The 12,595-nt window shown below is 44.4% G+C and overlaps 2 protein-coding genes across 2 annotated transcripts; both read left to right on the top strand.

Annotated features, from left to right (window-relative positions):
- On the top strand, positions 1,455-3,109 carry LOC100524884 (olfactory receptor 52H1-like). The gene has a single exon (XM_003129492.4). The coding sequence runs from the start codon at positions 1,666-1,668 to the stop codon at positions 2,605-2,607; it is 942 nt and encodes a 313-aa protein (XP_003129540.3). The 5' UTR covers positions 1,455-1,665; the 3' UTR covers positions 2,608-3,109.
- Positions 10,544-12,130, top strand: LOC100622082 (olfactory receptor 52H1-like). The gene has a single exon (XM_021062358.1). It carries the CDS (start codon positions 10,813-10,815, stop codon positions 11,773-11,775), a length of 963 nt encoding a protein of 320 aa, XP_020918017.1. The 5' UTR covers positions 10,544-10,812; the 3' UTR covers positions 11,776-12,130.

Here is a 12,595-nt window from a genome sequence, read left to right as displayed (position 1 = left end):
TTTCCTTTAAAGCCTTTGGAAAGAGTTTGAAAATTTGGGAGAGAAGATAAGAACTAAACCGCTTCAAAGCTGGTCTAAACCTGGCTCAGATGGTGCTGGGCCACTGAGTCCCCTGTCAAAAGACTTTATAAAATAGATCACACAGGAGTTCATGTTATGGCTCAGCGGTAATGAACCAGACTGGATCCAGAAGGACGCAGGTTCGATCCCTGGTCTCACTCTGTGGGTTAAGGATCCCACATTGCTGTGAGCTGTGGTGTAGATCACAGAGGCATTTCAGATCCTGCATTGCTGTGATTGTGGCTGTGGCCAGCAGCTGTAGCTCCGATGTGACCCCAACCTGGGAACTTCCATATGCCTTGAGTGTGGCCCTAAAAAGCAAAAAAAAAAAAAAAAAACCAAACAACAACAACAAAAAAACAACAACAAAACCCCCAACCAAACAAAATACAATAAAGCTAAAACTTAAGGGATATTTCCAATACAAAACTCAGCTCCTGAGGCAGACTTTTTTTAGTGCAAAAAGGAAGTTCTCAAAAATGTACTCCTAGTCCCAGTCCTGGCAGATAAGAAGTGACAACACTGGGCAGGGCTGTATTATTCTTTGATTCCGCTATAGGCGTTGAGAAATCTGCTCTGTGTGACTTTGCCTGGGCGAAGTCACACTGCCTGATAACTAGTATAGAGGCGTTTTCAGGCTCACTGAAATGTGACATGTGGCATTGCCGTCCCCGGTGCATGCTGGGAAACAGGTCCTCCAAAGCTGGGGCCGTGGCCCTGACGTCATGGGAAGCCACCCTCTGAGCTCCCCACTCCCTGCCTGAGTGGGGGGAATGCCGGGCATTTCCTGCTAGAGGCCTTGTCTGCAGCCACACCCGGTGAGCATAAATCCTAGCCGGAACTGTAATTAAATCCCTGTGTAACAAACTTCCTGGGCCATTATTTATCTGCTACTTTATCAAAACCCCTCTGTTTATTTTACCAGTTCCATTATCTGAGACAGAATATTTCCTCCCTACAAGTCAATTATTCTTCTTTGGTCACATCTCATCCCATTTTAGTGTCTTTGTTGGCTTGTTTTTTCTCTGGGGGCCGTGCCTGCAGCATTGGAAGTTCCCAGGCCTGGGATGGAACGTGTGCCACCACAGTGACCCAAGCCACTGCTGCGACAACTGGATCCTTAACCCATTGTGTCACAGGGGACCTCTCATTTAATAGTTTGAATAGTCCCTCCTACCCCTCTCTTTCTCCCTCTTTCCCCCTCACACATAACTCCTTCTTCTTCTCAAACACAATTTTTTTTCCCCATTTGCACCTGGGTCTATTCTGAGTACTCTGCATTGACAAAGAGACATAGTTATTTAGGTTTCATCATATGAAATTGCTAATTTACAAAAATTACCATTTCCGATGATTTATTAATACCTGTATAGAAAGCAGCGCCGTGGAGCCAATGGCAAAGAAAAGGGGTGATGACGGCTGAATTCTATAGGTGCAGCTCATCCATGGGTTGGGAGGTGCTTCCCCTGCAGGAACCCTGAATGCGACAGCTGCATTTTCAACCACGCGCAGCACCAGAGTGGAATTGTTCTTTCCCACAGCCCATTCTGACAGGTGATTCGTCCTCCGAGCTCAACCCCCACCATCCCCCAGACCGAAAAGGCCATGTATAACCTGAGCTGTTACAGCCCTGGTTCCTTTACCCTGGCTGGAATGCCTGGCCTGGAGAGGTTCCACGTCTGGATTGGGATTCCCTTTTGCGTCATCTACATTCTGGCTGTTGTGGGCAACGGCACCCTCCTCTCCCTCATTGCTGTTGAGGACAGCCTCCGAGAGCCCATGTTTTTCTTCCTGTCCATGCTGGCCACCACAGACCTCCTCCTGCCTACTGCCACCGTGCCCAAGCTGCTCAGTAACCTCTGGCTTGGCTCCCAGGAAATAACCTTCACTGGTTGCCTCACCCAGATGTTCTTCCTCCACTTCAGCTTTGTGGTGGACTCAGCCACCCTGCTGGCCATGGCACTGGATCGCTATCTGGCCATCTGCTTCCCCTTGAGATACGCCTCCATCCTGACGCCGCAGGTGATGGTCAAGCTCGCGGTGAGCATTGTGGGGAGAAGCTTCTCAGTCATCCTCCCGGATGTTTTTCTGCTGAAACGGTTACCCTTCTGCGGGACCCGTACCATCCCCCACACGTACTGCGAGCACATAGGTGTCGCTCAGCTTTCCTCTGCCGACATCTCCGTCAACATCTGGTACGGATTTTCTGTGCCTCTCATGACGGTCATCTCGGATGTGCTCTTTATTGCCATCTCCTACATCTTCATCCTCCGCGCTGTCTTTCAGCTCTCATCCCAAGGTGCCCGCCACAAGGCGCTGGGCACCTGCGGCTCCCACATCTGTGTCCTCCTCGTGTTTTACACGCCTGCCTTCTTCTCTATCCTCGCTCATCGCTTCGGGCACCGTGTGCCTCGAAATGTTCTCATCCTGTTTGCCAACCTCTATGTGGCCATCCCTCCAGCTCTCAATCCTGTGATTTACGGAGTGAAGACCAAGCACATCCAGGACAGATTTCTTCTCCTCTTTTCTTTGAAGAAGACACCATGAGGGTCGAGGATGCTGAAGGAGAAATGTAGGTAAAATTGATGAGGTGACCTTGTGTGTGGCACCGGAAGACATGAAAATAAGGTAGTGGCTACTACCAACTAGAACGTTTAGAGTTCTACCCACGTAGAACGTATAAGCACGAGGGAGAGGGGAGCAAGAACATCCTTAGGACTTCTAGAAAGGCAAGAATTTCCTTGGCTGAGTGTTCTCACCACTCATATGAAGAAACTGAGGACAGGCACAGAAGAGCAGAGGACTAGAATTTACATATTTCCTACTCCTAATTTTGAAACATGTGTAGGCTAGATGTTTCCTAACATGCTACTGCCCTGTGTTTCTTAGCTCTGAATTAAAAAGAAAGCTACTTGCCTTTTTAAGCAGCTGTTGATTCTTTCTATGGCAGCTACAGAACATACGGCGTCACACAGCAGTCTTCATTCTATGCATTATTGATGAATTCCTCCTTCTTTGTCTTTTACCTGCTGTACTTTTCTCCCTACCCATGTCAGATTACATAGACGATTATTTTTTATATCTGTTTTCTTCAATTGCATGCTCCAGAAATGTTTTCAATTGCCCTTGGTCTATAGCTTACCAGTTTAATTTAAAGCAATTATAGTTAATTTAAGATTTTATTTTTAAACATTTAACTTAAAACATGAAACGTGTATTTAAATTAACATATTTATGAGAGGATAATTAGTCCATTTATTTTACCTGTGAGAAAGCAGAGTCTTAGACCAATTACAGAAAGACAAACAGAGATTTAAAATCAAAACCCAGGCCTGTCTTATTTTGAGTTCTTTGTCCAATTGCTTCCTGGATAGTTTCACTAGAACGATTCACACACTTCTCACACTTAATTTCTCTGAAACTGACCTGCGAATTTCTCTAACTTTTCCCACTAAGAGTGGTCTTTGGGCATTCGCCTTGTGGCTCCGTGGGTTTAGAACCCAACATAGTGTCTGTGAGGATGCAGGTTTGATCCCTGGCCTCCCTCAGTGGGTCTCTGCGGTTGCAAGTACTCAGGTATGGCCCTAAAAAGAAAACAAACAGACAAACAAACAAAAAGTGGTTTTCCTTTTTGGACCTTATTTACAGTAAATAGCACCCCTGCAACACCTCAATTCCAAAGCCAGGGGCCTCTGGCTTGCCTTTTATTTCTACGTCATTGTCCAACAAAACAAACTCAACATTTGCGTTTCGTATTTGAGTTTGAAGTGTGTAAAGGTCATTACAGTAGACTATGCATCACATTCTCATTTTCATCACGGCCAGCTCTTCTGGGCCCTTATCTAGTCTCTCGAGAGCCTTTCAAAGTCACCCTTTTAAATGAGTTCCAACCTTGCTCCATCCGATTCGCTGTCTTTATAAAAGCCAGAGCGATCATTCTATGTCAAATATGATTGATTTGAACACTTTGCGCCTTGAAACTCTGCAAGTCCCATTTCCTCAAGGTCATGCATAGGTCTCGTCCTTAGCATCTCACTGCAGGGAAAGGAAGACTTCCATAAAAAGAGTGTCTAGTGTCTTCCATGAAAATCAGAGTCTTGTACTTAATTTACACTTATTCACACTTTGTTGTTCTCACTTCATCTGCACTCCCCTGACTCTTTGAGCAAATAATTCCAAAAATGGTGTCCTTTCTTGAGTGTCAGCAATACTCAGTATTCTGTTATTTTATAAAACAAAAGCAAAACAAAAACTTGTTGTTGGTAGACTGTGTATTGGATGGGGTTGGGGGGGAGCTGGCAAGGCTCCTCCTAAGAAATTGTCCCAGATAAAACCATCTATTTCCTAAAATCCCAACTGGAAAAGAAGCCATACATTTAATCACGATGAACATAATAAATTCCTTGGAAGTAAGAAGTAAAGAGTAAAATTGAAATTCTAAGATAAGATCCTCTGTTATAGTGTGTCGACTCTTTCCCCCCCGCCCCCCCATCTGGAAGACCCTTTAGGCAGTTTAGAAGAGACACGTGCAGGGGCTGCTTTATCCATGCCACTGCTATAAACCACCACTCTTATTTGCTTATGTATTTATCCATCCACTCTTATATCATGTGCTCCTTGAAGGCAGAAACTTAGTCCTAGGCCCCTTCTTACACCCGGTCTTATGAAAATACCTGACACACGATGTGGTCTCAATACAGGTTTCAGGCACATTCAGGGTTCGTCAGGAACCCTTCCTCCGAGCCATCATCTCTGCTTTTCCTTTCTTCCTTCTCTATCCATTTTCCATCCCATAGCGTATCACTTAAGGTATTATGTGCTTATCCTGAACGCAACTCATCCTAAACTCGTCTTGCATACTCATTTGAAAAAAAACATTCTAGGAAACTTCACAGGGTTAGCCTTGTTAGTGTTTGAATAAGTTGGAGAAAATGACACCACGGGTGGATTGACACTATCGTTAGTAAATCAAGACTGTGTACCACTGTTTCAGCTCCCGAAACGCATCGAATTTCTTCCTGTCTCTTCTGCCGGTACTTTCTCCTCATTCGCTGCTTGGCCGTTGCTATTTAGGCTTCATTGAAAGATCCTTCCTCAGACATTCCTTCTTTAACCCTGCATATTTGATCACTGTATTTTGTATACATTATCTTTGCACAATGCAATTTTTTAAAAAATTTTAAGGCTGTACCTTTAAGGCAGCATATGAAGTTCCCAGGCCAGGGGTCGAACTGAAGCTTGAAGCTGCAGCTGCAGACCTGCACCACAGCCACAGCAACACCAGATCTGAGCGGCATCTTCGAACTACACTAGAGCTTGGGGCAACTCCAGATCCTTTTCCAACAGAGCGAGGCGGTAGGTTAGGGATCGAAATCGGATTTTCGCAGAGACAAGTCAGGTACATAACCCGCTGAGCTCACAAGGGGAACACAGTGCACTTTTATTGCAGATCTTATCACAACTTTAATAAGGTGATTGCTTGTATACACGGTTGTTTAGTGTCTACTCCCTTCATTATGTCACTAGGGCCTGATTCGTTTTTGCTGTTTTTACCATCATGTCCCTATCGTCTGCAAAGTTCCTGGTTCATAATAAGCATGCGGTAAATATTTGCTGAATGGAACAAGGAATAAATTGAACATTGAAGTAAATCTCTAAAAAGAGGAACTTCTTCACACCTGGGAGGATGGCAACCACCGTGAGAAAAGGTTTCAGGGTTTTATTGTCTAAGGTTAGACCCACATTTGTTTCCATTCAACAGACATTTCTTGAGTATTTACTGTGAAAAAAGCTCTTTTGGGGATTCAAAATAAAATAAAACCTGAAAGAGTCCCTGCCCCAGAACTTTTAGGCTTTCTAGCCTGGACCGGAGAAGGGGTTCATCTGATTCTTGCAGAGTTTCTCTATCAAATTACGTATCAAATCAGATCAAGACCTTCCTGAGACTCAGGTGCTACCATCCTGGATTCCAAAATCACCATGCCACCTCTCACAAGCAGAGATGGCAGTGCGAATTTGGTTGAATCCTTGCTCACATCCCAGACTGGCTTGGGGCCTTGGGAACTGAGGGCCATGTGTCCCTCAGGTTCAGCGGTCCTCTGTTGTAACGTGTGTCTAATCCCTGGAGAAGCCGAGGCCAGTACACGTGCACTCCACTCCTCCAGGCACTGTGTTCGTTCTTCTCTACTAGGCGTGACCCTGTCTGTCCCCTTTGTGGTGGTATCTGTCCTTACTGACCCTGGGACGCCTTCTTTTGTTCTTTGGTCTGCTTTTTGCTTGCTGTGTTTCTGCAGTCTCTGGTTCTTGCCCTGCCTTTGCAAAACAGCTCCAGGACCAGGACCTCCAAGGTATAAGCTGGTGGTGAGTAATATAGATTTATTAGGAGTAAAGCTAATAGGGAGTAGAGCTGATGAGAAATAGAGGTAGCGGAGAGGAGAGGGGAAGTGGGGGAAGAGTGAGCTCTGGGAAATAGGAAAGGCCAAGATTAGATCTTTGAGTATAGGTTCTAGAGCTGACATTTCCCATAAGAGAATGACATGAAAAGGAATTACTTCTAAGACTGGGAGTTTGCAGTTAGTATATATAAACTCTTGCATTTGGAGTGGATCAGCAATGAGGTCCTGCTGTACAGCACAGGGAATTCTATCTCATCACTTGTGTTGGAACATGATGAAGAATGAGGTGAGAAAAAGAATGTATGTATATGTATGACTGGGTCACTGCTGTACAGAAGAAATTGACAGAACATTGCAAATCAACTTTAATAGAAAAAATAAAAATCTTAAAAAAAAAAAGAAAAAGAATTACTTTTTAGGAGCTTAATTCTAAGCTCCTCCTCCTACTTCTCCTATTATGTTTCCATGTTTCTCTGAACGTCCAAATGTTAAATGCCGTGGATATAAAAAAAAAAATTAAAGAGAAAAGTGACCATGATAGACCTAGGATGGTCCTTACCCTCTTGGGTACAGCCATCTGGAGATTAAAATTTCATAGGCCACCTCAGAGACTTTATGGTTCTCTTATGTGCAAAAGCATGGGTTTGTGTTTGCGAGTGCATTTGTGAAAGATGTCCTGTGGTTCTTTGGGGATGCTGGGGACAAGCACTAAGACAACCACCCACCATATGAACTACGGAGGAGCACAGATAAATACACCATGGAGTTAAATCATCGTCTTCTGGAACGGCTCCTACAGCAGTCCTTCTGTGACCCGTGGACCAACCATGGCTATTCCTTTCCCTAAAATGGGCAGGGGGGAGATCTACACACAGGCACACAGCATAGCAAGAGGAAGGACAAGGTTATAATACTTCATGGATTATAAAACTTCATGACACAGATATTATGGGAGGACATGTCCTATGTGTAGCTTAGTGCTGGAAGAGCCAGCACGTGGAGATATACACTAGATATTGCAACATATCTAGGCTTAGAACAGAGAAGAAAACTGCTCAGCCATCAATCAGAGACCAGTAAATAAGGCTGGAGTAGAATGCCTGCTGAAGACAAAATCCTTTTTAGGATTCTGTGATGAGAGGGACTGTGCTCAAAGACAGAGACATTACTAACAGATTAAAAATAATGCATCATCCGTGACAGCTGGGCAGTTTCAACAAAAAATGGAAATATAAAGCTAGGGCCCTTTTCTCTGTATTTAAGGTGAGGGAAGAAGGTTCTAATTTTGTGTATCTTGCTGTGCCCTCCTTCCCAGTTGTGTGTCGTGCCTGTGGGTTTCCAGGTCTGTGGATGGGAGTTTTTCATTTGGAAGTATTTAAATATGGGCAGCAAATTTTCATGCCTTTCTAGAGCTTCCATTTTCCAGAGATGAAGTGTAGGAGCCTGCCTCGCGCGACGGCAGGCTGTGAGGGGTCAAGATTGGGGGAGAGAAAGGTGGATTGTAGGATAGGAGCATGAGGAAGATGTGTCCACAGCTCTGTTTGGGTGATAAAGTTCATTCTTGTGAAGGCCAGAGGTCCCTTGGTCACTCATTTATTGGACGGGTATTTATGGAACACTCTGAAGCAGACACTGTTATGGGGCTAGAACAATGGAATCATGAAATTAGCAGACATGACAGCTGTTCTCTTCAAGTTTACCATTTATTAAGTGAAAAAGCCAAGTAAAATACCATGACAATAGTGTGATAAACACTCTGTTTGGATAGTACGGAGCACCAGGAATGCACCTTGGAACGGGACCTAATTTGACGCTGTTCAGGAAGGCTTGCCGTGCTTGGCAGAGGAGTGGGAAGTTAGAGGAAGAGGCAAGATGTACTAAGCTGAAGAAATGTCCAAGATCAAATGTAGGTGGGAAAGAATGTAGACAAAAGTCTTCCCAGAAATGGAAAGTCAAATTGTGAGTAACCGCTTGGTGTACCAAAGTTATCTCCCTTTTGGGAGAGAGGGGCTTTGCGGCATTCTCCGCTTTGGTATTCTTATCTGGGGCCTGGGGTTGGTTAAGCCAGCGGTTGTCTGAGACAAAGGAATTCCTCCAGGGTCTTTAGGGTGGTACAGAGGAACCACATGCCACTATGGTGTCAGTAACAGAGATGTGATGAGGCAGAAAACCTGGGTTGTGTGAGATTCTCCACTGAGGGAGCTAATCCCATCTAGACGTGAGTGCTGGTCACACAAGTGGGTGATGTGTCTTTAAGTTAATGCCTGTTTGCTGACCTTGGTCAGCTAGCAAGCAAAGGTCATATTTTATTTTTTAAAACTTATTTATTTATTCTCCTTTTAGGGCTGCACCCAGGGCACGTGCATGTTCCCAGGTTAGGAGTTGAACTGGAGCTGCAGCTGCCGGCCTGCGCCACAGCCACAGCGATGCCAGATCTGAGCCTTATCTGCGACCTACGCACAGCTTGCGGTAACCCTGGATCCTTCTTCACCCACTGAGTGAGGCCAGGGATCAAACTTACATCCTCACGGATACTAGTCAGGTTCTTAACCCACTGAGCCACAATAGGCCCTCCACAAATGGTATATTTTAAATAATCTTTAAAATTATTCTGGAAAGTCAAGAGACAATGTAGAAGCCAAGAAAACAACACAACACAAAACAAACTTTGCTTAAGCTTTTCATGGAGATGAAGGTGCTGATATTTCTTTTCCCACGTTTCTTTCCATCGCCTCCCTGTCAATGGACATGTTCTACCAGTTCTGTCTTCTTATGCCTCTGAAGTTAATTTGTCAATTTATTAATCTGCTCTGTGACACCCATTCCGGCTGCTATTATCTACTTCACTGCAGTACTTACCATAATCTATTGCTTGTTTACACAAGGAGTTCTCATTCCGTGTCAACACACATTAGGACGTAAAAAAACTGTTGTTTGAGGAGTTCCCATTGTGGCTCAGTGGGTTAAGGACCCAGTGTTTTCTCTGTGAGGATACAGGTTGGATCCCTGGCCTTGCTCATTGAGTTAAGTATCCAGCATTGCTGCAAGCTGCGGTGAAGTTTGCAGATGCAGCTTGGATCCAGTGTTGCTATGGCTGTGGTATAGTCCGGCAGCTGCAGCTCCAATTAGGCCCCTAGCCTGGGAACCTCCATATGCCATGGATGAGGCCCCAAAAAGATGAAAGAGTAAAATAATAAAATAAAATAAAATAATTGCCAGTAATTATTTCTTAATATTTAATTTTAATAAAATCTTGTTTTATAAAACAGAGAAATTACATATTATGAAGTTAAAAATTCAAATTTCCTTCCCCACCCTACCCTATAAAGCTCTCCCCATAAATATCACTTAGAGTAGTTGATGTGTTTTCATCCAGACTTTTACATGCAAATACCAACGTGAACACCAGATCAGCACTAATAACATACTAGCCTTATACTGCAATCTGCCTTTTTCCACCTGAATATATTTTGGCATCTTTTAATTCCCGTACAAATAGATTTCTGTGCCATGTCACAAAATAAGCGTTTTGAAAGAAAGGCGCAACTGTTTTGATGAAGTCTCTTAAGCATGAGTCATTTTATAGATTTGCTAGAGGCAAGCATGTCCTTTCAGAACGTTGCCAGGAGACTGGGCTCCTGGACTGGGATGGTTTTCTTTGAGGATCCAGAGGGTAGGAGGCTTCTGTTCTTTCCATGAAACACATCTGACTAAGTACGTTACTGGAGAGTGTCTTCTCTTGAAAACTCCATCCTGGGAATGTCTGAAGTGGCAGATGAAATCACCTAAACCTAGACATTTTAGGGAAGAATGTTCTTTGTCTCTTTCTTCATGTCGGTGAACTTTTCTATAATGCCAAGGAGAACCAGAATGTCCTAGTGCGGAGGGGAGGCTGAAGAAGAGACCGCAGGGTCTGCTTTGGTTTCAGACATTAAGCCTGTCTTCTTCTCAGCCCTCTGGGACCCTACAGGTGTCCTTTGGGTTCACCAGTACTGTGGCTTCACACTACACTCTGTTCCAAATCCCTGATGAGTGATTGCTTTTCTGCCTTATATTATTTTTTGCACATATTTTCTTAGAAAACGTCCTCGGTTGTTGGTAGCCAGGAAGGGCTTGATTCAAAGTTATATGACGTGTACCTCTGGGAAAAATTATTTTGATTCCACTCCGATCAAGACAAATTTGTGTTGGAAGGTTTGGCAGATGTTTATTAGTAAAGAGAAGAGAAGAATCATTTATCACTTTACAAATTGCAAAATGAGGGAGAAGGCAGAGAGGTCGATGTCTGTAGATCTTTTTTCACAATTAGCCGTGACATTTTTATTTTCAGCCTCTGAGACACATCCGACCCAGGAGCATGATGGCCGCATTCAACTTGAGCAGCTTCAATCCAGGCTCATTCATCCTGCTGGGAATCCCAGGGCTGGAACAATTCCACCTCTGGATTGGGATTCCCTTCCTTATTATCTACCTGGTGGCCCTTGCAGGCAACAGCGTTCTCCTCTACCTTATTTCCAAGGAGCGCAGCCTTCACGAGCCCATGTTCTTCTTCCTCTCCATGCTGGCCGCGACAGACCTCATCCTGTCTAATACATGTGTACCTCAAACCTTCAGGATCTTCTGGCTAGGTCCTCAGGAAATCACCTTTTCAGGATGCCTCGCTCAGATGTTTTTTCTTCACTACAGCTTTGCTGTGGATTCTGCCACCCTACTGGCCATGGCATTTGATCGCTACATTGCTATCTGCTTCCCCCTAAGGTATACCACGATTCTCACTCGGCAGATTATTACGAAGATTGGCATGGGTGTTGTCAGCAGGAGCTTTTGTATCATCTTACCGTGTGTGTTCCTATTAAAGCGACTGCCTTTTTGCCGAACGCCCATCATTCCCCACACATACTGCGAGCACATAGGTGTTGCCCAGCTGGCCTGTGCGGACATCTCCATCAATATCTGGTACGGCTTTGCTGTGCCTGTGATGACGGTCACCTCAGACCTGATCCTCATTGGCACCTCCTACGCGCTTATCCTTCGTGCTGTCTTCCGCCTCCCATCCCGGGATGCCCGCCAGAAAGCCCTCAACACGTGTGGTTCCCATGTTTGTGTCATTCTTATGTTCTACGCACCAGCCATGTTCTCTGTCCTCACTCACCGTTTTGGTCGCACTATTCCTCACTCCTTCCACATACTGGTCGCCAACCTCTACGTAGCCATCCCTCCTGCACTTAATCCGATCATCTATGGGGCGAAGACCAAGCAGATTCGGGAAAAGATCGTCCCGCTCTTCTCCCTTAAAGGGACTGGAAGAGGAAACAGGTAACTGTATCCCTTTGGAATACACTTCATTTTTTCAAAGCTGCAGTATCTGCAATGATGACTTAAATATGTGTGAAACCCTAGGAATCCTCTATGAGTTGAAGGGAATAATGAGTCGATAAGAGAACAGGTGTCAAGAGGGGGAGACCAAAAAAGCTGATGATAGCATGAGAAAAAATATATATGTGTATGACTGGGTCACTATGCTGCACAGAATATGGTTAGAATATAATTCTTATAAACAGGTTACAAGAGATAAACAGGAATCTATCCACATGGAATACCTTTGTAGGACACGTCCCAGATGAGAGTTGGAAAAGCTGAAAAATGATTACCCTTTTTTAAAAGAATGATCCACAAAAATCAGCCATTTGAAAAGTGGTTTTCAAACATTGGTTGGTACCACAGCCATTTGGGAACTTGGTAAACATGTCAAGTCCCGACCTCAATGCAATTCACTGGGCTTCTGGATGCTTTACCTGTTCTCTAGGGGATTCCAATGCCTAAGAAATCTTGGATCCTTCCAGATCAGAAAAGTCCCTGTCCTTTGAAAGACCCATAGACTTGGTTCTTGTGGTAATTTCCCGGGTCTGGAAGGAAAATAACTCTTCTTTAGGTCCTGCATAGCTGCTGCTGCTGCTTCTGGCATCATTTGTTCATCGTAAAGCTCCACAACTTTCACTTTCCTATCATCAAAACATATTATTAATTATCTCTATGTACTGCCATTTTTGAAGAATTTTGGCTTCTGGCACCAAAAATTCTTTCCGTGATTGCTGGCGATGTTCCCGTCGATGACTTGGTGGAGCGTGTTTTCCAAAGAC

This window comes from Sus scrofa, chromosome 9 (genome assembly GCF_000003025.6).
Source record: "Sus scrofa isolate TJ Tabasco breed Duroc chromosome 9, Sscrofa11.1, whole genome shotgun sequence".
NCBI lineage: Eukaryota > Metazoa > Chordata > Mammalia > Artiodactyla > Suidae > Sus > Sus scrofa.
Note: the sequence above shows the minus strand (reverse complement) of the source record. Positions and strands in the feature narration are given on the sequence as shown.

Excerpts from the sequence above, each read along its gene's own strand:
- LOC100524884 (XM_003129492.4), top strand. The coding sequence starts at position 1,666 with ATGTATAACCTGAGCTGTTACAGCCCTGGTTCCTTTACCCTGGCTGGA.
- LOC100622082 (XM_021062358.1), top strand. The coding sequence starts at position 10,813 with ATGATGGCCGCATTCAACTTGAGCAGCTTCAATCCAGGCTCATTCATC.